General features: G+C 39.6%; 1 protein-coding gene across 1 annotated transcript in view; it reads left to right on the forward strand.

Moving 5' to 3' along the window:
* hibch (3-hydroxyisobutyryl-CoA hydrolase) overlaps positions 1-26,224 on the forward strand; it is a 99,803-nt gene that overhangs the window by 32,026 nt on the left and 41,553 nt on the right. The window contains exons 2-4 of the mRNA XM_048598738.1: positions 3,428-3,512; positions 4,169-4,249; positions 4,867-4,919. Coding sequence (XP_048454695.1) covers positions 3,428-3,512; positions 4,169-4,249; positions 4,867-4,919 — 219 coding nt within the window. The remainder of the gene's footprint in view (positions 1-3,427; positions 3,513-4,168; positions 4,250-4,866; positions 4,920-26,224) is intronic.

Raw genomic sequence — 26,224 nt, forward strand, 5'->3', positions numbered from 1 at the left:
TGGGATTTTGTCACGTTTATTCCCGCTTCTTTTCTGACCATTTGCCACTGATCCAGTCTAGCAGTTCTGTCCTTCAGGACTCAGCCAACTTGGTCAGTAATTGTTCTACCAGACTCCTCTAGAAGTCTGATGATTTCTGAAGAAGGGTCTAGGCCCGAAACGTCAGCCTTCCTGCTCCTCTGATGCTGCTTGGCCTGTTGTGTTCATCCAGCTCTACACCTTGTTATCTCAGCAGTTCTGCACACCCCACTTTACGTAGGATATATTTGAGGGAACTTAGAGTAGATTTACCAGAACGCTACCCAGGATGCAGGGATTAAATTACGACAGGAGATTCTGCAAATGAGGATTGCATTTACTGGAATTTATATTAAGTGGTGATTGATCTAAGTTTTCAAGATATTAAGGGGAGCAGAAAAGTTAGATGGAAAACTATTTCTGCAGGTTGAGAATATAAGAATACAAGGCATACTCTGCCTTTTGTGAAGAAAATTAGAAAAAAACCTACATGTAATGGGTAGTAAATTTTTGAAACTGTCTTCTGCATAGCAAATGACACTAGATCAATTATAAAATTTAATCTGATATTGATAAATGTTATCTCAAGGGAATAAGGATATGGGGCAAAGGCAGCAATATTGGGTTATGTCAGAATCAGCCTTAATCCTATCAAACGACAAAACAGACTTGAGGGACTGAGTGACCTCCCATGTTCTGAAGGTGAATCTGAATAACTCCAATTTGAAATTTAAATTCTACCTTTAAATCCCCTCATGTATTTGCCCTTCATGTCAAATTTCCTCAGTTGAGATTATTGGCCGCCTCTTTGTTTTTTGTTCATTTGATTCTGGTTTCCTGTGTATTTTGAGCTTGTTCCACGTTCCTCACTTGTATTGATTCCCCCCTTTAAATCCACCTCTTTTGAACGTTCCTGATCACCCTTCCTAATATCCCAGTCATAGAGGTAAAATCAGTTTCTTGATGACATCTCTGTAATGCACATGAGAATAACCTCAGAATGCTTGAGGTGAAATGGGGTCTGCATGAGTTTATTTCTGTATGGTGATTAGGACTCAGTTGCAACTCTCATCAGCAACAGCAGCAACTTAGATCCTTTAGTGTCAGAAAGCCTCAAGGTACTTCGAGAAGCATTGTAAAATAAAGCATGACACAGAGTCACATAAGAATGTATCACATCAGATGACCAAAACCTTGACCAAGCAGAGAGATTTTAAGGAGCCTCCCAAAGAAGGGAATCAAGTTAGAGAACTGTAAGGAGGTATTTCAGAGCTTAAATCTAGGCAAATGAAGTCACAGCCTACCAATACTACATTCATTGGTTAAAATTGATGATGCTGAAGAGGTTAAAATCAGAGGAATGCAAAGGGTGTGGGACTGAAGATTTCTGAGATAAGGAGGGGCAAGACCACTCCCACTGAAAATTTAAAATAAACATGAAACTTTTAAAAATCAAGATGTTGTTTGATCAGGAGCGAATGTAGGTCAGCATAGAACTTGTTGCAAGTTTTTAAAAAGTTCATTCCTGGAATCTGTCACTGGTAAGGTTAGCAGGTGTTAAGATACAGGCAGTAGAATTTTGTATACCTTCAGTCTCCAGGTAGAATATAGGGCCAGCCTGGAGTACATTGACCTAGTGAAGTCTAGAGGGGAAACAAAGCTGGAATTTGGATTTCAACAGCAGGGGAACTGAGATGAGGCAAAACTGGGTGATGCTAGGAAGGTGAAAACAGATGGTCACATATGAGGAGAGAAGCTCATCTTGGGGTCAAATATGTTATGATCCACTCGAGTAGTGCACAGTAAATCAAACCTTGCTGTACCTGATTTGTACCAAATGTTAAAGTTTTATTTTAAGGCATGCCCAGTATTTCAATTCAAATGACTTTCAGATTGAGGTTGGTGGAAAGCAGGGACCAGGTTTCTGTACCAAATAAGAGTAGTTATTTATTATAAACAATTAGATTGTGGATAAAAGTAAACAGATATAAATCATTGGTGCATAACACACTCCGACAAATAAGTAGAGAAAATAGATTACTGGTGGGAATAGAAAAAACTGGAAAGTCAGTCCAGTATGGAGGTGCTCCTACTTCGGCTGACTAAGCCTTTGGTATTCAGTTGTCCTTTGGAAGCTTCTGATTCACTTTGAAAATGTTAACTTGGAAAAATTGAGTTATCAATTCCAAAGTCACAGTTCACAACAATTGCTGTAGGAAAGGTAACTAGTTTTCTTTAGGTTTAAGCTGTTTTTTCTTAAACTGTAGAGAACAGTCAGCTTCTGTTAAAGGGAGCAACAGTACAGCTGTCTGTGTGAATCTCTAAATTGTTTGCAAATCCAATCTGTGCAGTTAACTGAGAACAAATCAGCTTCACTTGTAAACAACTCCTCGACTTTTGATTGCCTTCATAATACAGGAGCCCTTAATCACAAAAAAAAGTTCACAATAGATATCGAATTCCTTGTAGTAAAATTATGCAGCCATCCTAATAAGTCCCTGTCTTTTTTTTTAAAAGCAGTTGTTTTTCCTTAGATAACACTATTTCTGAAGAAAGGTCCCAACCCGAAAAGTCAACTTTCCTGCTCCTCTGATGCTGCCTGGCCTGCTGTGTTCCTCCAGTTCCACACTGCGTTATCTCCGACTCCAGCATCGGCAGTTCTTACTATCTCTGAGTTGTTTTTCCTTGCAATCCAGTTTTTAAAGATGCAAAAAAAAATAAAAAAAATTGTTACAAATGTGACACCAAGATTGTGAACAGACTAACTTGATGTCCAACAGTCGTCAGTAGAAGAACTGTGTTCATAGTTAGGGGATTGATTTCAAACAGGAACACAAACAATTGCTTCAGTCTTTACAGTGTTCAATTGTGTACCACTTCTATATGATGGGATTAAGCAAATTAACTGCCTGTAGTCCTTTGATAGTCTAACCCTTGAGTCAGATGTTACAAGTGCCAAGAGTGATTTGCTGTTCACTCCAAGCATTTTTCTGGAAGTGTTTGGACCTTGCCTGGCACCTTCTTCTATTAATATGGCAAATAGTACAAAAGATATATCGTGTTCAAAGGATATAGTTGCCTATTTGCTTTTCACACAGCAGTTGCACTAAACCGCTTAAGCACTGTATGGTGACAGGTGAACAGCTACTGACCAGAGTAGCTGAGATTGTTAATGAGTGTGCCTGCACTTGATTGATTTTATGCCATTTATAGCTGGTTCACTTTTCACCGATTGCGTACAAAGCCTGAATGAAGGAATCCGTGATTTGTGTAGAAAGATGGCATGTTTTGATAAGTGTGGCACGTATATATTGTACTCACTATGGACTGATCCTTGAATTATTTGCTTAATGGGTCAAATTGATATTCCACCTTTCCAACTTCAATTTAACTCTCTTTTTTGTGACAGAAATGGGAGGAAGACAATGAAACCTCGTTAGTGATTATTAAAGGAGCTGGAGAAAAAGCTTTCTGTGCTGGTGGTGATATTAGAGGTAGGTCTAGGTGTAAGTTCATTTTATATTTTATTACAGGCAGTTTTTGGATTTTTGTACATTGTCACAATTAATGTACAAGAATGGACAAACCTGCAATGCACATAGAGTAATGACCACAGTCACCAATACCTGCCAAATCGCAAACCTGACCAATTGTATCAAACTCAATTAGTGATTACCTATGAAGTGCAGTTATGACAACACTCTTATGGCGCTATAACTCACCTTCCTATTTTAAAAAAAGGATTGCAGGCTGCATTAATGTATAATTCCAATGTTGTGTAGCTTCTACTGGAAGCATTTTTTTAATGCCAGAAATTCAGTAAGTGTTTATCCCAAGCCACTCTTCTCCAGTTATAAAAAATATTCTGCTCTTTCAGTATAATATGTATATTCTTGTTCAGTGAAACTTGGCTTCTGTACAGCTTCTACCATTAGTGGTGTTACAGAGCTTAATAAGGATGAAAATTGATCCAGCAATCAGTGGCTTTGTAGTCTACCTACAACTGATAGAGCTTAGAGATCCTTTATAATCTGTATTTTATCCTGCAAGACAGGATCTGAATGCCTTGACAAGATGAAGGTCTCGGGTTTATCATGTCTCTTTTAATAAGTTCTTGATTTCTTGGCTGATTTTGCTGTTCCCTATTTAGCTGTTACAGAGGCAGGAAAAGTTGGAGACAGATTGGCAGAAGATTTCTTCAGGGAAGAGTATATTCTAAACAATGCAATTGGTATGTAAATTGGAGCATCATAACTCTGCTGTTAGATTATCCTTAAAAACTGTTTATTCCACTTTCTCCGTCACAATTCTCCTGGTTCTTTACTACTTTGATCCTCTTGTCTTATTCCTGAGTTGAAACCAAGTAACCTTTCTGTCACTTTCCTTTTGGTTCCTTGGAGGTATCCAACAGCATGAAATTATTTCTTAAAAAAATTCTCCTCTTTTGTTCAGAGGTGAGACACAGATTTTCTTGACCATGTTTAAGTATCTGATCTAACCATTTACAGGATGACAGGCACAAACCTGCCTGCATTTTCATGTTCTCAGGTGGATTCACGCAACTTCGACCCAACACAAAGAACCAAGTTAAGTTTGTTCCTTCCACCCATCTAATCTTACTATAAACCTGGTATATTATCCTATCTCACCCCGACAATCTAATCCTTTTTCACTTGAAAATTACACTTGATCACAACTCCTGGAGCACAGTGTGAAATTGCCTGAAGTTTTCTCTGATTTTATGTTTTAAATCTGAATGAAATACTGCAGGAATCTTACTGTTGATTGCAAAAAACACCAACTTGATCAAATATTTGTAAATGTAAACAGTTAAAATGTTTTCTTTAGGAAACTGCCAGATTCCATATGTAGCCCTTATTGATGGAATAACAATGGGTGGGGTAAGTACTTTCTCTTCTCTCTTCTCTCCCGGTTAGTTTGATATGTACTTCAAACTTCAAACTTGTAGTCTCTGTCATGTGCTCAGATTTCTAAATATATAGAAGTTAAAACATAGAAACATGTTATTATTCTAAGCCAACCATGCAAGCCAATACACAAAATACTGGAGAAACTCGGCAGGTCGCTCAGCATCTGTGGAGAGAGAAACGAGTTAACATTTTGAGTCTAGTGTAACTCTTCTTCAAAATGGAAAAGGGTTGGAAAATTGTTTTTCTTATATACTTTTGCATCTCTGTCAAAAGTATATAGGAGGGAATTGGGAGTGAAGAGGCTTGGTACAAAATACAAAGAGACTGTTGTTGGTGGTGAAAGCAATAAAGAAATCTAAATGGATGTAAATTAAGGTTTGAAAGGGAGGGACTGGGTCCTGTATACTGAGTGATATTAAACGTTTGTCAAAATGAAAAAGGGAACACATGTAAGGTTCAGGAAACTGAAATCAGACAAGCCCTTGAGGAATATCGAGGAAGCAGGAAAGAACTTGAATTAGGAGGGCTAAAAGGGGCCATTAAATGTCCTTGGCAAGTAAGATTAAGGAGAATCGTGAGGCATTTTCTCAATATACTAGGAACAAGAGGGTAGCTAGGGAAAGGTAGGTTTACTCAAGGACAAAGGAGGGAATTTATGGCATGGAGCCAAAGGAGGTGGATGCAGACCTTAATGAGTACTTTGCAGTGGTATCCAACAAGGCGAAGGACATGGGTGATAAAATTAGGGAGGGATATGTTGATATTAAGAAGGAGGTGGTGTTGGGTGTCTTGAAAAACATTAAGGTAGATAAGTCCCCAGGTCCTGATGGGATTTATCCCAGGATACTAAGGGAGGCAAGTAAGGAGATTGTTGGGGCCTTGACAGAGATCTTTGTATCCTCTTTAGCCAGAGGCAAAGTCCGAGAAGACTAAAGAATAGCCAATATTATTCCTTTGTTTAAGAACGGCAACAGGGATAATCCAGGAAATTATAGGCTGGTGAGTCTTGCTGATGGACTTATTAGTGTGGTCATGGTAACAAGTTCAGACAGCTGGAATTACAGAATATGAGTTCCCTGATTGGGGCTGTTAATCTGGTCCAATCAGGGAGTCCTGGCTGACATAAAAAGTTTGTCAGGGACACTGACACTCTGGCTGACTCTGTATGAGGCAGTACTATAGTTAAGGATGATGGGTCTCTAGAATTATTTCATTTCAGTATTGTCAGCATGGTCTTGTCTCTCAAATTTTTGAGGGTAGGGCAATGGATATTGATTACATGGACGTTACTAAAACATTTGACAAGGGCCTTCATGGTTTTCTTGTCCAGAAGATTAAGACACATAGAATCCACAGTGAGTTAGCAAGTTGGATACAAAATTGGCTTGGTCATAGAAGACAGAATGTTGTTCTGGAGAGGTGTTTTCTGACTGGAAACCTGTGACCAGCGGTATTCTCCAAGGATCAGTGCTGTGACCTTTGTGGTTTGTAGCAGATATAAATGATTTGAGTGAAAATGGAGTTGGTCTGACCAGCAAGTTTGTACATGACATGAAAATTGGTGGAGTTGTGAATAGTGAGGAAGTCGTCAAAGGATAGAGCAGAATGTTAGATCAGTTGGAGAGTAAGGTGGAGTAATAGCAGGAGTTTAATCCAAAGAAGTGTGTGATTTGATGCATTTTGGAAGGCCAAATGCAAGAGCAAGGTGTACAGTAACTGGCAGGACCCTTAGGAGCGTTGATATACAGATGGATCTTGGAATCCAAGTCTATAGCTCCCTGAAAATTGTAACACAAGTGGATAAAGTAGTAAAGAAAGCTCATCGTGCCTTCATTGGTCAGGGCATTAAGAATAAAAGTCGGCAAATCATGTTGCAGCTGTATAAAACTTTTTAATTAGACCACATTTGGATTGCTACACAATAGGAAGGATGTGGAGGGTTTGGAGTGGGTGCAAAAGAGGATGTTGTCTGAATTGAAGTGCATTAGCTGTAAGGATAGGTTGGGCAAACTTGGATTGCTTTGCTTAAGCATCAGAGGCTGAGGGGAGACCTGACAGAAGTATATAAAATTATGAGAGGCATGGGTATGGTGGATAGTGGGAGTCTTTTTCCCAGGATGGAAATGCCAAATACTTGGGAACATAGGTTTAAGGTTTGGGCGGAATGTTTAAAGGAGATATGCGAGTCAAGATTTTCTTTTACACAAAGGGAGATAGGTGCCAGGAGAGATGGTAGAAGCAGATACGATAGCGATATTTAATAAGATTTAGACAGATGCATGTACTGGCAGGGAATAGAGGGATATGGACCATGTGCAGGCAGATGTGTTCAGTTTTGACATCATGGTCAGTGCAGATGTGGTGGGCTGAAGGGCTTGTACCTGTGCTGTACAGGTTTGTGTTCTAAACAAACACAAACAAGACAAGGCTGTCAAAGTGGTGAGAGGTGAGAAGAGAGAATGTAAGCAAAATAAAGAACAGACATCATGTGGTCAGGCTGTGAAGTTGTGGAATTCAGTGTTGAGTTCTAAGGCTGTAAAGTGCCTAAGTGGCAAATGAGGTGGTGTTATTTGAACTGGCGTTGTGCTTCATTTGAACATTGCTGAGGCCCCAGAATTGTTAGCATGATACAAAGGAGCTTTGCTGAAAAAGTAGGCAACTGAAAAGGTCAGGATCATTCATACAGACAGAGCAGAGGAGATCCACGAAGTGGTCACCCCAATATTGCGTTGGGTCTTGCCAATGTAAAGGAGATGACATTGTGAGATTTCCAGCACCTGTATTCTTTTATTAAAAGCAAATAGTCCAAACTCACGTGCTGTCCCTGTACTTTCTTAATATATTACATGTATATACATTGTAAATGTGCTTTCAAGCATCCTTGCATCATTCATCCTACTCTGCATATTTGTAACGAAAGGTAATGTTAAATAATTGTGCATTGGCGAAAGAAAATGTGTTTGAGTTTTTCAAGGCTTCTCTTCCACTTCCTGCATTGTTATCCCTGGTGACCCCAAAACTGTACTCCTGGTCACTTTGTATTTCACTCATCAATTTGCTGCCCCTATCATCTGAAAACGTAGTGTCACTTTTAACATCCACACTCAACACCCAGCTTACTTCACCACCACTTCTCTTGACTCCGCTGTTGTTACATTGTCCGATTGCTTATTTGACATTCAGTTCTGAATGAACCAAAATTTCCACCAATTAAATGTGTGGAAGATTGAACCCAATATTTCCGGTCACTGCTCTAAATTTCATTTGTCAACTTCTAGCCCCATTCCTCTGCTAGGCAGCTTTTTGACGCTAAATCATAAATCGTACTGTTCCTGACATTGATATTATACTTGATCCTGAGGTAATTTTATGACCACGCGTTCATGCCTTTATTAAGGCTGCCCATTTCCGCATTGAAAATATTGTGCAATGTTGCCTGTGTTTCTGAAATGCTCATCATTCTTGTTACCTCTAGACTTGACTATCCCAGAGCACTCCTGCTTGGTCTCCTTCATTCTACCCTCCGTAAAGTTCAGATCTTAAGTCTGCCTCCTGTATTCCCAGTCTACAGCAAGTCTACTTTTACCTCTTATCCTTGTATTTGCTGACTTACGTTGGATCCCAGTCAACCACACCTTGATTTTAAAATATTTGTCTTTGACTTAAAATTCCTCCAGGCCTCCCTCCTCTCTGTCTGTGCAATTGTGTTCAGCCTTGCAACTCTCCAAGATATCTCCATCCATTTATTTTGGCCACTTGGGCATCCATAGTTTTCATAAGGTCATAAGGAACAGGAGTGGAATTAGCCATTCAACCCGTCGAGCCTCTTCAACTGTTTCATGAGATCTCTGCCTTCAGGTACCTACGCCCTAATAACTACATTTGCTTCATAAACCCCTCTATTCATTTTTTTCTCTTTCAACCGTATAAATGTTCCTTAAAACCTACCTTTTTGAATCAAACTTCTGGTCTTTGGTCCTGACATTTCTTCATTTAGTTCAGTATCAAATCTTATTTGATTTCTAAGGTGCTTCACAATATTTGGACCTTAAAGGTGTTGTTGTGAATAACACGTTGTTACCATTATTTTGAATCTAACACAGTGATGGACCTTTTATAACCAGCAGATGGAGATATTGGGTAATTTTAGAGAGTATGAAGAACAGCATATTACAGGACCTTCAGCCCACTATGTCTGTGCTGACCATGACGCCATTCTTAACTAATCCCATCTGCCTGCATTGTCCTTTTGTACTAAGTTTCTCTAAGTGTGGGTGTTACGTTTAAAGTGGAACCAAGACTAGAGGAAAAAATACACCAGCACCAGTTCATGTATTCTGTACTGTAGGTTTGGGATTATTGGGATGAAGAACTGTTTACTTTCAGCATTTATCTGCACATTTTAGTGATCCTCCAGAAAATATCTGCAGAGATAAGTCCTCCTGTCGAGTTGTCAATGTTAAGTTATTTTGATTTGGCGTTGTGTTTGCACCAGGGCTGGAAATGTTGTTCATTGTGCAGATGCGATGTAGGATCACATGACCAGATTGGTGACATCTTTCAGCAGCTTTCCTTCCGAGCTGATCCTTTTGGTTGTTGCCAACCTTCCCTTCTGGTCACTTCTCCCATTCTCTGACCTTCACCCTTGCTGATCCTTCAGCAAGAGGGGTCAGAGACTATATTTGATATGTGGGAATCCGGGGAGAATGATTGGCAGAAAGGTGAAGAAATGTGGTGTAGGAAGGGGAAGTGAGTAGAAAGAGTTAGCATAGTTCTTTTATATTCTAAAATTTATTTCTGTTTTACAAGTATAGTAATGTAACACTGTACAGTGCTTAAACGTTTTGGGCATGATGTTTCATTCTGGCAGGAAATCTACAGAACTTAAGTAATTCTTAATGGTTGTAATGGGAAAATCTGATCCACTTAATGTTGTTTCATTTAAAGTTGCACTTATCAGAAATGCAACTACAATGTTAAGTGAAGATTTACTGTATTAGAGCAGAATTTAAAAATTGAACTTTCAGGGATAAGTTAGCAAGGATGTTAAAATAACCTGTTAGTTCATTTGAATGGAAAACTTCCATTTGCATTTTTAGCGTATGTGATTCTATGTCATGCAAATCAAAACATTCCAAGTTTGACATTGTTAACGAAGGTCTAGAGATTTCAAAGGATGAAAAATGACACAATCATGCTTGATGATGTGGAAGCATTAATATTGAATCCTTTCTTTTTACAAAGCTGCATTAGTTTCACAGGATTTGTGGTGGAAGTGGGTAAATTCAATTTCCTCAGCATTCATCCTGAGTTCTTTTTATTTTTCTGAGTGTTTTTGCTCATCCCAACATGGTATTTTAAAATAATACTAACTTAATTTTATGGCAGCTCAAGAATCTGTACCAGGTCTATGAATCAGTAGCAAATAGTTTCTTGATTTCCTTAACACTTAAGTTTTCTTCCCAAATTTTTTTTAACAAAACAATATTAGTATTTTGGAATTCCTGATGCATTTTTGATGTCTAGTAGTTAAAGCTCTTAGCAATTAGTCCGAACTGCATAAAACTATTTTCATTTTCACATCGACCATCCCTATTACCTGTCTTGTGATATGATTAATTTGCATTGAATTACAATCTCAATTTTGTTGGCCTTGCTTTTATTAGACACTGAGTGGCATCTTGTAATTTTGGCTTCAAACCTTCTTGTTTGCTATTTCATTTGATTCAAGCTGGATCTAAAGCCAAGTCCTAGAGTTGGAAAGGCTGCTTGCTAACACCTCGCATCACTAAATGCTCAGAACATAGTTGAATATTAGCACTGCAGAACTGTGCACCAGTACAAGTTAGCAGAGTGAGAGCTCTGACGTATTTCTGAGAGACTACTGGCTTCAGAAAGCTACAGATTAATATAAAAAGGAATTTCTACTTCAAAGAAAACTTTTAGATCTTAATCCCATGTTTTGGTAGATCATATGTTAGAGTAGCACAAAGTATTGTGAATTTTTTTTTGTAGTATATAGTAGATTTGAGCCAGAATTTAAAGTGAAATTAAACTCTAAAGTGAAAGTAGGCATGGTGGTGAAATAAATTAATATGGAACATTCTGTCTTTAGAATATAGTTTGTATCCACAGTCTATCACATGGAGATCTCTCTATCTTGGTTTTGCTATTAGAGGTGAAGAAATGAGGCAAAGTACTTCTTTTCAAGTTATGAAGGAATTTGATGAATCACTCAATTTAATCTCTGAAGTTAATGATGGCTAATGCTTGGATATGGATTGCATGTCTGTTTAGTAGGCTAATTGTGCAGTATATGACTAAGGACATAAAGTCAGACTTTTTTCCCACCGAGAATTTCACTTAGTACAAATTGCAGAAAAAGACAATGCAATTAGCAATGAATATTTGAGACAAGATTTAGCTTAAATATGTGATAAGTTATTTGTTTCATTCATAAGTCAGTTTTCAAGCACCAATTTAAGACCATGATTACTAAACGTTTGGTAAACCCTGTCATTGACTTTTAAGAGATTTGCAACGAGGTTCCATTAGGTCATCAGATTTGTATTTGTTATTTAGCTAGGAGGCTGTTTCTGTTGCCATAATAGCCCTTTGTGCTTGCAAACGTTTTTGCTTTGATCAGTTGAAAGTGAGTAATCATTCAAAAAGATTAACTTAAATAAACCTACAATCACCAATAAATTACATTTATAACCAAATGAAATATTAGGTGACAAAAACGAAGTTGCTGGGGAAAAGCTCAGCAGGTCTGGCAGCATCTGTGAAGGAAAAAACAGGTAGCATTTTGGGTCCGGTGACCCTTCCTCACAAGGGACCCTGAGGAAGGGTCACCGGACTCGAAACATTAACTCTTTTTTTCCTTCACAGATGCTGCCAGACTTGCTGACCTTTTCCAGCAACTTTGTTTTTGTTCCTGATTTACAGCATCCACAGTTCTTTCAGTTTTTATGAAATATTAGATGAGATGACCAAAGTCTTGGTCAAAAAAATGGGTTTTAAAGTGTGTCTTAAAGAAGAAAAGCAAGGTTGAGAGGGTGTTCCAGAGATTAGGTCCTAGACAACTCAAAGCACAACCACCAGTGCTGCAGTGATTAAAGTTGGGCAAGCTGAAGAGACCAGAATTGGAGAAGCACAGAAATCCTGAAGGATTATAGGGCTGGAGTTGATTGCAACAATAAGAGCAGTTAAGCTGCAGAAAGGTTTCAACGCAAGCATAAGAATTTTAAAGACCTTGTTCCTTGATTGGGACCCAATGATATCCCCAAGTACAGGCGAGGTGCATGACTGGATATGAGATAAGACGGGCAGTAGAGTCATTGATGATGTCAAGTTTGTAGAGAGTGAAGTGTGGGAATCCACTCAAAAGTTGTCAACAATACGAGAACAGTTCTGTCAAAGGTAACAATATTTATGCTCTTTTTAATTGCGCATTTGTGTTGACTAGGACGATGGTTTGCAGTTGTTATTTATTAAATTCTTTGTATGTTCTTATTGATTGGCATCAACTTTGTTCCATTCACTGATTTCTACAAGGCTATTAATTTTGGTAATTGTTAAGTGCAAGAGATTTGTGGTGGGAAATGCAAGCTGATACCATCCTTGAATACTTCATTGAGATTTAATACGTTTGAATTGGTCAGCCATCCTGATTCCATTAAGTGCAACAAGCAAATTAAGTTATCTGAAATTCCTGGCCACAAGATGTTTCTCATCACAGTTTATTTCATTGCATTTTAACAAAGTTTCATAATACAGAGCCATGGGAGATGGGGCTAATCCATTTTGTTTATATAATACCAACATGGCTTTCCTCACGGCTCAATAGATTTTTGAAGAGTAGCAGAACTACAAACGCCAAGAAGGTCACAGGTTTGATCCCTGGCTGTGATAGCTGAAGGCAAAATTGGTAACAGCTGTGATTTTTTTTTTTATTTTTAGTTGTTCCTTTTTTTCTATTCCCTTGCAGTTGAATAGTTGACTGAGACTTCCTGTCAAAACACAGATAAAGAATGGTATCCAGACAAGGTACTGGAGAGTGCTTGGTATCTTCAGGTTTTAGTAAATGATGTTACAAGGCTTGGACAAAAGTATTGAGACAAATATCTATTAATCAAGGTGACCATAAAGGAGGGTGGGAAATAAGTGTTTATAGTAACACCTGTTTAGGCAGTTAATGCATCGAACTGTCAGAATGATGGATTGTGAGTAAAACAAAATGTGTTTGACTGTAATCCTTGATATCACTAGCTGCTTGTAGTTTTCAGCAATTCAGCATTTTTTCAAGTGCACAGGTGCTACTTTGCTTTGTATCTCACTTCAGCTGCCATTTTAAATTTTGTTGCAGCAGAACACAGCTGCATAAGTACATGGTTTACGCATGCCAGGTTTTCACTTTGACTATGTGTATGAAATCTTTTCGCGTTGTGTTTTGTAATGTTTGACACAGATATTTAAGCAAACTGTGTGAGCAGACAAAGTACGGAGCTGTGCCTGAAGTAGTAGATAATATGGATCACTCAGCCACTTGATAACATATCCTGTCAGTGAGTGCAGTGACCTGGAGAAAACTATGTGAATGCAAAAGCCCAAAATATTTTTATTTGTTAAAAAAAGTGCATATTTATGTCATGCTATAATAAAGAGATATTGTTTTAAATTCTGGCAGGTGCCTGTATCAAAATGCTTTGGGTTACAGAATATAAACTATCACAAATAGAAAGGCAGTCACTTCTGGTAATTTTCAGACCAGTTTACAGGCAGGAATTGGTTTTCCAGTAATTGCATTTCTGTCCCAATTCATAACTTCTGAAGGATGATTTTAGCAACTACAGTAGAAAGTTTGATTCATCTCTGTTTTGATAACATGATCTTATTTCATTAGATATAAGGGGTGAGGTAACTCATTTAAAACATCCAATTTAGCAGAAATGAAATTGGAATCAATGTGTCGCAGATAATATTTGCTGCATTTTAACTTTCCTGTCTTTCTGTTTGACTTATTTTCTTTGTAAATTGCCATTCCCAATCAGATTGGATGAAATAATTCATGAATCAGTGAAGATTAATAGTTATGTATATAAAACTACCATGATGAAAACTTGAGACCCAATTGTACAAATTAACATCTGTGCTGAGATAGACAGAATAAATAAAGTAGCTACCAAAGTAATCTTAAACTCAATTGTAAAGTAACTTTTTTTAAAAATGGAGAGTCAATGGTGATAAACCTTCCAGGATTCTAAGGCTCTGACCTGCTCTTGAAATCACTTTTTATGTGACTAGTCCAGTGGTGGTAACCCCTTTGTTGATAGCGGAAGATTCAGTTATGGTAACACCCATTGAATGTTAATGATGATTACAATTCGACGATCATTGGTGTTGCCCATTGCCTAGCATTTGTGGGGTGTGAATCTTACTTGCCATTTTTCAGCCCAAGCCTGAATATTGTGAATACAAGGTGTTGCTGCATTTGAACATGAAATGCTTGTGCCTGAAGAGTCGTGTGTGATGTTGAATGTTATGCAATCATCAGGGAATATCCTCACTTCTGACTTTATGAAGAAGAGAAGGTCATTGTTGAGGCAGCTGAAGATGGCTGGGCCAAGGTCACTACCCTAAGGAACGCCTGCAGAGATGTCCTGGAGCTGAGTTGACTGACCTCCAAAAACCATAATCATCCTCCTATGTTCCAGGTATGACTACAGCCTGCAAAGACTATTCCCGCTGATTCTAGTATTGCTAGGGCTCTTTGATGCTATATTTGGTCAAATGTAACCTTGTTGTCAAGAGCTGTCATTCTCTCTCACATCTGGAATTCAGCTCTTTTGCCCATGTTTGAACCAAGGCTGTAATAAGGTCAAGAGCTGAGTGTCCCTAGTGGAACTGAAATTAGGAGTCTTTGAGCAGGTTGTTGCTAAACAGGTGTACAGCCTTATAACAACATTATTGACAAGACCTTCATTTTTCTGATGATTGCAAGTAGACTAATGGGCCAGTAATTGGCTGGGTTGGATTTTGCCTGCTTTTTGTGTACAGGACATACCTAGGCCATATTCCACATTGTCATGTAGATGCCAGTGTTGTAACTGTACTGGCGTAGCTTGCCTAGTTTTGAGGCAAGTTATGGAGTGCAAGTCTTCAGCTGTATTGATTTTCCATTGTCGGGGGCCATATCCTTTGTAGAATGCCGTGCCTCCGGTTCTTTCTTGATACTGAATTGGCTAAAGACTGGTCTCTGTGATGCTGGGGACCACTGGAAGAGGCCAAGATGGATCACCTGCTTGGCACTTCTGGCTTAAGATTATTGCGAATGCATCAGCTTTAACTTTTACACTGATGTTTTGTGCTCTTACATCATTAAGTGGGGATATTTGTGGAGCCTCTTCCTCCAGTGAGTTGTTGAATTGTCCTCCACCATTTACAACTTGATGTGGCAGGACTGCAGAGCTTAGATTTGATCAATCAGTTGTGGGATTACTTGGCTCTGTCCATCACTTGCTGCTTATGTTGTTGCCTTGCAAATAGTCCTGTTAGGTAGCTTCACCAGGTTGACATCTCATTTTTCGGTGTTGCTCCTATCATACCCTCCTGCACTGTCCATCGAACCAGGGTTGATCCCCTGGCTTGATGGTAATGACAAGTGAGGGATATTTGTTGCGGATTTTGCTGGAGTGGATACCCAGTCTTGAATTGCTGGATCTGTTTGATGTCTGTCCCATTTAGCATGGTGGGGACACAACACAATGAAGGATATTCTCAGTGTGAAGGCAGGACGACACCTTCACAAGACCTGAGCAGTGGTCACTCTAACTGATGTTGCCCAGGACAAATGCATCTGCAGTAAGCAGATTGATGAGGATGAAGTGGATTATGTTATCTCTCTTTCTGGTTTCCTCACCACCTACTGCAGACCTTTGCATAGTTTTGCAGCTATGACCTTTAGGACCTGACCAGCTCTATCAGTAGTACTGCTGCTTTGAAATCTCCCACCCAGAGTATAGTCTGCATCATTGCCATCCTCAGTGCTTTCCTCCAAGTGTTGCTCAACATGGAGGAACACTGAATCATCAGCTGAGGGAGGACGGTACATGATAATCAAGAAATCTCCTTGCCCATGTGTAACCTATTGCCTTGAAAGTTCATGGGGTCTGGACTCCATTTTGAGGACTCCCAGGACAATTCCCTCCAGACTATATAACGCTGTGCTGCCACCTCTGTTAGGTCAGTTCTGCTGGTGGGATAGGATATATCCAGGCATTGTGACGGTGGTGTCTGGCACATTTTCTGTAAGGTATTGTTGTCTGGTCTCTCCTGAAAGTAATTTAGACAACTCCAACCAGAATATTATGAATGAATTTTCCCAGGTGCCCCACAATACTGCAGCGGTCAAATCAATATGAACACATGCCGGTACCAAAGCAAAATAGCCCCACTTTATTAGGAACAAAGTTATGATAATCTTTAATACTCAATATACCATCCCTCTAATTATTTGGCCCCTTGAGGTTACAATACTTGTCGAGTCTCCTGTAGATTTACGCAATCACTGTCTCTGTGGCTTTGTTTCTGGGTCTGCAAAGCTGCATTCTTACCCTCTTTCTCTCTCTCTCTTTTCTCTGGATGGTCAGCTGGTCACTGCCTCATCATGCTGGACTCCTCGGAAGGCCTACAGAGATTTCAAGAGCAGTTCTAAGAGAGAGGTTTGCAGGCAAACCCTGTTTTTATACCTTTTAGGTAGTTTTCTGGAACTTTCTGTAGTTCTGTCAAATAAAGAGTCAATCATTTAGATGGCATGCTACTGTTAGTTTCTTTGTGTAGCAGGACCCGGTGCCTTTCTGTCTTGGCTCTCCCTCGTTTAGTGGATAAGTTGTTGGCGTATGTCTGTCTGGAATGACTGTTGTGTTTGAACTGTGTCTGGCATGTGGGGTTTGTGATTTCAGAGTTTTACATGGCTAATGTACCCAACATCCCTTGCTGTTTGGCCAAGTTAGCAATCTGTCTGTATCTTAGCAGCCAGGAGGCTGCTACAATATGATTCCATGCATATGATGACATCAGGCTGTTGGTTGACTAGCATGTGAGATAGCACTTCCAATTTTGGCACTCGCCCCCAGATGTCCATAAGGAGGATTCTGCAACATTGACAGAGCTATTTTTGCTAATGTCCTTTCACGTGCCAAGGTCAATGCCATTTGGGCTGCCCAGTTGCATTTCTCTTTTGAGACTTTGTCATGATTGTTACAACTTGCCAGGCCATTTCAGAAGGCGGTTAAAAATCATTGCTGTGGGTCTCAAATCATGTGTCGGCCAGACCAGGTACAAGTGAACGAATATAGTTTTTCCAACATCGTTAGATGCTTCCAGATTTTCTTATTGAATTCAGTTTTCACGATCTCCCATGTGGGATTCAGACCTTGGTCCCCAATGCATTGCCTGGGACTCTGGATTAATATGCTAGTGATAATACCGATAGGACATTGCTTCGTTTTCATGGCTTACTGTGCGCAGTGGCACTCATTCCCCTATTGCCCAGTCACAGAGTGGTGCCTGTTCTGCTGTTGCCAGTTGCAGAGCAGTGCCCGTTCTACTACTGCATGGTTGCAGAGTGGTGCACATTCCCTGGCTTACGTGTCTGCATATGAATATACATTTCCCTGCTGCACACATGCAGAGCGATGCATTTTGCAAAGATGTAATCTGCTTACTGATCCCCAGTTTGGCTTCTGCCAGTTCCTCTAGGTTCTTGATCTGGTGATGGCCTTGGTTCAAACACACTCAGAAGAGCTGAATGCTATGGTTGAGGTGAGCGTAACTGCTCCTGACATTAAGGCAGCATTTTACTGAATATCGCATCAAATAGCAGCAAAACTGTGATTCCAGTGGGAAAACATTCTGCTGGTTGGCCTCATAGCTAGCACAAAGCAAGATGGTTCTGATTGTTGGAGGTCACTCATCTCGGCCTCTGGGCATCACATTGCCAGGATGGACATGTCTCCATGCTGACATTTCTTCCCCAGTGCATCTCCGTGCTGGCTTGGGAGGCAGTGACCTGATACCAGTCTGACCTCAGCAGTGTGAAAAATGGTGGTTGGGTACAGCTGCTTAAGAGGTAGGATTGCAATGTTGGAAAATGGCCCTGTCCCCAAACCTTGCCACAACCACAAATCCAGCTCAAAGTCTCATCAAAATGGCATCACCTCTGACACCTAGTGATTTGTTGTCCTATATTCCAATGGAATGCAAGCCTAAATTTGGCACCTAAAACCGACATGTAGGTCTTGATTTTTATTTTTTCTTCCTCATGGGATGTAAGCATCTATTACCCAACTCTAGTTGCTCTGGTGAAGGTGGCAAGCTTCCTTGCACCACTATAATCCATGTGGCATCGGAACACCCAAAGTGCAGTAAGCATGGAAGTTCCAGGATGTTGACACAATGACAATGAAGGACCATTAATTTACTTCCAAGTCAGGATGTTGTGTGGCTTGTGGTAGCATTCCCATGTATCAGCTTCCCTTTTCTTTCATAGTGGTGAAAGTCACAGATTTGGAAGATGCTAAAAAAAGGGAGTTTTAGTGCATTACAGTCCATCTTGAAGATAGTGCCCACTGCTGCCACAATGCATTGGTTGTGAAAAGAGTAAATATTTGAGTGCTGGATGGGTGACAGTGAAATGGGATACTTTTCCCTAGATCTTGTCAGACATGGAGTGTTATTGGGAGCTTACACCTACCTGGAAAAGTGAAGCGTTTTTCATCACACTCCGACTTGGTCCCGAAGGATGCTGGATGAGCATTGGGAAGACAGAAGGTGACTTGCTCACAAAATTAAAACCGAAAGAGCTGCGGATGCTGAGTTACTCACCACAGAATTCCTAGCCTCTGACCTGCTTTTGTGGCCACATTATTAATATAGTTGGTCCAGTTCAGATTCTGCTCAATAATATTGTGTAAAGGCATTAAGTACACTTGAGTAACCTTGTACAATGTCCCAGATGTACTCCTCACTGGGCATAAGTAGCAGTGTGGATTTTTAAGATAGAAAATAAAGAAACGCATGCAGAGCAGACAGTAGCCTGAAGTCGTCTTAAAGATAATGGAGTAGTGTTTTGACAGTTGAACATTAAGATTACAGCTTCGTATACCTTTGAGTGCCATGGATTGGAATATTTAGTCTCAATATGTAATAAAACAGTGTTATAAAGAAGCCTAAACCTGAAGACACTCTTAACCTTGATTAATTCTTGACCGGTCTGTCTGGAACCAAACTCATGGATGTGAACATAAAACCCATACAATAAAACATAGTAATCCACAGGATGTTGATAGTGGAGGATTGAATGATGGTGATGCCATTGAACATCAAGGGACAATAGTTTGACCATCTCCAACAAGAGAGATTCTTTGACTGGTTCCTTGCCAGAGCCTTGGTGTGGCCCAGGTCTTGCTGCATGTGGACATGAACTGCCTCAGTATCTGAGGAGTCGAGGGTGGTGTTGAGCATTATGCAATCATCAGTGAACATCTCCACTTCTGAGCTCATGATGGAGAGAAGGTCATTAAAACAGCTGAAGATGCTTGGGTGTTGGACAATACCCTGAGGAAATAAGGCTGTTATCGTGCAGTGGTAGTGTCCCCACATCTAGACCAGGGTTTCCAGTTTCAAGTCCCGTATGCTTCAGCGGTGTGTAATAACGCCTCTGAATGAGTTGATTGGAAAATTACCCTGAGGAATTAGGATTCTTATGATAGTTTGATAGTGTTCCTAGACCTGGACCAGAAGTCTTGAGTTCAAGTCCCATCTGCTCAGGAAATGTGTAGTAATTCTTCTGAACAGGTTGATTAAAAAATATCTAATATCTACCCCGAGGAACTAGGGGTCTTGTGACACAGTGGTAGTGGCCTACCTCTGGGCTAGGAGACCTAGGCTCAAGTCCCACTTGCTCCAGAAATCCATTATAATATCACTGAACAGGTTGATTACAGAATATTTAACCAGAGGAACTCCTGCAGTGATGTCCTTTAATTGATCTCCAACAACCACCACCGTTGTCTTTGGTGCTAAGTATAACTCCAAACAGTGGAGAGTTTTCCCCTGATTCACATTGACTCCAGGTTTGCTAAGGCTCCTCTGCCACATTTGGTTAAATGCTGCTTTGACTTCAAGTACAGCCACTCTCACCTGACCTCTAGACTTCAAATCTTCTATCCATGTATGAATCCATGGGTGTGCTAACATACCTGTATGTATAGTCATGTTACATGCCTCTGTATAAGGAATGTAATTTTCAAATTTCATTGTATTCTTGAATTTGTTGCGAATGTCTTGTTGACTTCGGGTTCATAGTGTGGTAGACTTGATAAAAACTTGTAGCAGCTAAAGTATTGCGGTATTGTAGTGCACTTCAGCTGGATGTTTTCAGAAAATAGATTTTGAGATGTTGTTGCATCGAACGCACGCAGGATCATTGACAGAAATCTGAAAAAAAAACCAAGTTGGTACAATTCACAAGACTGGTTTGAGGAATTACCCATATCAATTTTCAGATGTACATTACAGAAGCTTGTCAGAAATCCACTGTAGCTCGGAACCGACATTTTGGAAATTGTGAATGGGATTCACAGACAAATAAACTTTTCTTCCAATTTTCTGATTATGTTTGTGTTTCTTAATTAATTAATTCAATTAGTGCTCCTTATTTATATTTTGACTAGACTATACATGAGTTATTTTGTTTTTGTTCATTTGTTGTACTTAAGTATTTTTGTGTTGAGCATGCACATCATCACCATCACCATAATTTTCAGTTATATGATGGTTAATCATGTAAACTGTGTGGAAAATTACCCATCCCAGTAAACTTGTTGGTATTCTCCAAGCATAGTTTGGGTAAATATCTAGCCAAGAAGATAGATGTATGAGCTACTGTTTGGTCTTTGCTGTTATGTACTATGCGGCACATCAACTTGCATTTAAATTAGATGTTTGTCCTAGGAAAAAAAAATGTCTTAAGAGCTTCAGATGAAAGGGGAGAAGAGATTCAAGTCAGCAGGATTCTTTTAGCTGTCTTGTTTTATTGCTTACTAGGAGGAAGTGATTCTTAATGTCTCACTGATTATTCCGAAGTAATCACTGTGTTTAAAAGTCTTCAAATGGATAATTTAAAACTGAATGAAAATAGAGACCTCTGCAAGTAGATGATGCAATGCAGAGAGAAAAACTGATGGAACTGCTTACGTTTCTAATGTAACTTGATCATGACTGTAATTCTGATTAATGATGCATATCTTGAAAGTGTTTCATCATTATCTGTAATCAAGTTACTGTTTTGAACATTTGCAAATCTGGTACACAACAGATGCTGCTTGTATTTTCACAGATGATGCTTGCATGTTTTATCAGTTTCAAAGTCTGATTCATTATTTTCTTATATCCTTCTGGTCTGAATTATATTCTTTTCCTTCATTTGGTAGTGCTTTTCCAATTGTTATGACACAGGAGCAAAGCTCACTTGAATCAATATTTTTGATGCTAATGCTCTTTTTAAGAGTAAGCTGTAACTAAATCAGTGTGTCAGTACTAAGTTGGCTGAACAATCTGCTTGAATTTATACGCTGTAGCAAAATGGTTAATGAAGAAGGATAATGATTGCACAACATCCTGTCTGTCGAGTAACAGCTGCTGTTTGCAAGCCATTTTAGCTCACAACGTTTGTGCTAATTTTGATCAAAACAAGCCAACAGTGGTTGAGCAACCAAATCACAAAGCAATGCAATTGCAATTCAAAACTGTGGAACCCCGAAGGAATTTTTTTGTTTCAATATTTACAATCAATGATTTTTAACAATAGAAATGACATGTAAATGATTGGTTTTGCGCCATTACACTTGATTTTTAAGATGCAGGAACTTTCTTAGAGAGAATAGAAAGTTCAATCACATATCTCTGTGGTTCCTCTAGGAATTCATGCCCTGATGCTATGGGCATATGAGCTCTGTGAAAAGAGTTCATTTGGTTATTGGCCCTGAATTTATCGAAGGCTAAAGCCTGCTTTTAAACACTGCCCAATTTTATTTTCCAATTACAACCTGAAATTTGCCTTGATTTGAGGCCTTAGAGTTGGCTAGAACCTTTTGTGTAATGACAAAAGAGAGACCAACAACCTTAAAATTTACAGGACATGTGTTCTTGATCAGAAATTTGTAGGAACTGATGCCTTGATAAGAAGGTAACATGTTATCCCAGAGAGGTATAAAAGATTACTGATTATATAATCATTTCTAAGTATTGAACTTGATAGTCAGCTTGTGATCCAGACAGCAGAGCAGTAATAAGATTGCATCATTACTATCAAAGAGTCCATTCAATCTATTGTGTCTGCACTGGTTCCCCGAGCATTTCTCCTCATGCCATTCCCCCATCTTGTCCCCATTACCCTGCACATTTGTCTTTATCAGATAACAATCTAGCTCCCTTTGAAATGCCTTAGTTGAATCTGCTTCCACCACACTTGGAGTGCATTCTAAACTTTAACCACACACTGCATGAAAACATTTCTCCTCATATTGCCATTGTGTCTTTTGTCAATTAAATATGTTTCCTCTCATTCTTGATCCTTTCATCAGTGGGAACACTTTTTCTCCCTGTTTACTCTATTCACACCTCTCCTGACTTTGATTGTCTGGAAAGTTAAAGTTAATGAGAATGTCATGATTCAGTCATGCTGCTGGAAGCATGTTCTATAGGCCTTCATGTAGTGCAAGAGATCAAGAGGCAAGTCTGCAGGGAAGTCAGAGATACAGAAGAAGTGCAGAATACCAGTTGTCCAGATATTGTTTAGGATTGTTTTAGAGCAAAGGATAAGGAGAGGGGAGGTATTAATTAAACGTGTGCAAGAGGATTTCTTTGCCTCATGTTCTCAACTGAACGAGGAAGATGTTAATACAAAAGCATAATACACTGGATATTGGAAACCTGAAGTTAAAGCAGAATGCTGGAAATATTTAACAGATCTGGCAGCATCTATGGAGTTAATGTTTCAGGCCGTGACCTTTGATCAATAATAGAGATATACAGGATTATGGTAGTATTTATACCATGATGTGGAGGTGCTGGCGTTGGACTGGGGTGGACAAGTTCAGAAATCAGATGACACCAGGCTGTAGTCCCACAGGTTTATTTGAAATCACAAGCTTTCCAGGTGCTGCCCCTTTGGTGAAGTATTGGATAGAGTGGAGAAGGACAACAATTCCAATTATCTGATGGTACAAGAGTAAAGGAATACAAATTTAATGTTATGGGCAACAGATGCTGAAAAGGTCTGATGAAGAATCATTTTATAAAACAAGTAGTGACCATCTGGAATTTGCCACCCACAAAGGTGTGGGAAACCCAGATTTTCAATTATTCTCAGAGAAGATTGGTTGTGCATTTGAAGGAAATAAATTTGCAGGGCAATGGGGATCGAACAGAAGAATGAAACTGACTGGTTTGCTTGACAATCAGCCATCATAAACTGGTTGGGCCGACTGGCTTCCAAACCTATAATGACTTGGAATTTTGCTTGAGGTACAGACCAAACTAATGTATTTCCCAGCACATCGTACCTGCCTCAGAAGAAATTGACCCTAATGTGGCATCTCTGCAATGGAGGTGTGGGAGGGCAGGGGAAAGAGATGAGCTCACCAACTCTGGCTGCAGGTTAGAACTGGCCATGGACACTGCTAAGGATTGAGGTGGGCTGTTTAAAAGGCTTGCCTCGGTTCTCTGGTACATTGTTATAGTTATTTTCTTAAACATTAATCCCTATCCTTCACCCAATACCTGTGCATTGCAAATCATGCCTGTGTCCCAATCTACTCTTTACCCTTCACCTACCATGTCAACTTAATATCCATCTTAGACAAATTTCAGGAGGTATGCTTAGAAAAAATATAACAAAGGTCAAAATATCTAGTATAGACCTTGTTATATGAATGTCATGCACATTCATGAAAGCCCATTTAATTTAGAGTCGTAGAATTTTACAGTACACATGGAGGCCATTTGACCCATTGTCTTGGTACCAGCTCCCAAAAACGCTAGTTTTACTCTACCTCCCTAGCCCTTCAACTTCATCACCATCAAATATATATCCAATTGTCTTCTGAAACTTCTTATAGGACCTGCCACCGCTACTCCCCCAGGCAGCGCATCCCAAATCCTAACAATTCTCTGAGTAAAGAAGTTTCTCCTCACCTCACTCTTAACTCTCTCTTTCTGACAATCTTGAAATTGTGACCCCTAATTACATATGTACCACCTAGTAGAATATCCTCTTTTACCCTGTAAAAATTGTTCATAAGTTTGAACACCTCAATAAGGTTATCTCTTAATCTTCATAGAATCCCCACAGCTTAGAAGCATGGCCATTCAGCCCATCAAGTCTACACCAACCCTCCAAAGAACATCCCACCCTGACTCAGCCCCCTACCTGATCCCTGTAACCATGCATTTCCCATGACTAACCCAACTAGCCTGCACATCCCTGGACACTGTGGGTAATTTAGCAGGTCCAATCCACCTAGCCTGCACATCTTCGGACTGAGGGAGGAAACTGGAGCACCCAGAGGAAACCCACGCAGACAGAGGGAAGATGTGCAGGCTCCATGCAGACAGTCACCTGAGGCTGGAATCACGTGTGATGCCTGGTGCTGTGAGGCAGCAGTGCTAAACCAAGGTGTTCCAAGGAGAATAAGGTCAATCTCTAATTCTTCCAGTTTCTAGGATTTTCATTCCTGGCATCATTGTATTAAATCTCGTTTGAGCTCTCTCCAGAGTTTTAACATCCTTCCTTAAATCAGGTGCCCAGAACAGAACACAATATTCCATAATACACCATACACAATTTCAATCTCGATTTACTTTGCCCCTTGTAAAAACAACTACTTGTATTCATTGAAAGCAACTAATCCTTTACTAATCCCTTTGAGCTGTAAGTCAACATTGAATTTACTAATCCCCTCATCCTCCTATGCTAGTGATAGGTTGTGTTAAAAAAAGTATTAATTGTGCTGTAGCTGTTGAATCTGCTAGAATTGATACTTTACAACCTGCTGAAATAAAGGAAGGCAACTTTTGGTTTCAGTTTTTAATGGCTGTGTATTTAAATAACTTGATAGTTCTATAGTCTTTATCCACATTTCATAAGTATTTAGAACTTGTTTATAGATTCATAATTCCTACAATGTGCGATAAGAATCTTGTTGCAGCAAGCACTGAGTCTGTTTGAACTCAGCATTGATTAAAAATGATTAAGCTTGGGTTTCGCACATGTAGGAGCCATATCCCACCCTCATTCGTTCATTCATTCTCTCTCTGTCTCTCTCATTCTGTCTGTCTCTCACTCGCTCCCTCTCTTGCGCTCCCTCTCTTGCTCGCTCTCTCTCTTTCTTGCTCTCTCTCTCTGTCTCTCTCTCGCGCGCGCTCAACCACACCCACGCACGCACGCACTCACTCACTCTTTGGCCCCAGCAAAAATGACTTCCGACAGATTGGGCCAAGACCTCCAGATCTATTATTAATGCATCATTTTGGTTACATGGTTGGGGTCTCTAAATCTTGGCCTGTAGCTCTAAAAGTAATTTTATTTCAAGAATTTTAAATGGTCATATCAATAAATTAACAATATTTATTAAGGTCCTTATAAGCATAATAGTTTTAAAATAGCCATCTTGTAAAGCATCTCCTTTAATTCAACATAAATGGAGTAATGGTAATGGGCATGTGAGTTCCTACTAGTTCTCCCAGGTGACAAATCCATGTGATTCATTTGCCATGGGAAGAAGGCACTGTTGAATCTTAAGTGTCGGCTTTTATACCTGGATACAAAGGAAGAAGCAGCAACTGCTCCAGGCACTCGGATTCCAAGGCAGTCAGACTGAAAGATTTGTGAGGAAAGAAAATCCACAATAATTGCTGCTTTCCCAAACAGAAGAAAATGATTGCTTTTAGCTTAATTGCTATTTAAAGGCTGGTGAAGATGGAGCCTATTCACAAGGATTGTGAAAAGTTAGAGACCACTGAATTGCCAACATAAAATCCTAAAACAAGAAGTCCAATCAAATATATTCAAAGCATTGGTTTAAAGTAGCACTGGAAGGTTCATCGTGACAAAACCGGGATCCTGTTAATGCTGAGATGAGTTAGATCTCAAACTTAATGCTACATGTCTGTGGAAAGGCCAGTATAATGTCTTAATACACTGTGGGTTT

The sequence above is a fragment of the Rhincodon typus genome, chromosome 7 (genome assembly GCF_021869965.1).
Source record: "Rhincodon typus isolate 14 chromosome 7, sRhiTyp1.1, whole genome shotgun sequence".
NCBI lineage: Eukaryota > Metazoa > Chordata > Chondrichthyes > Orectolobiformes > Rhincodontidae > Rhincodon > Rhincodon typus.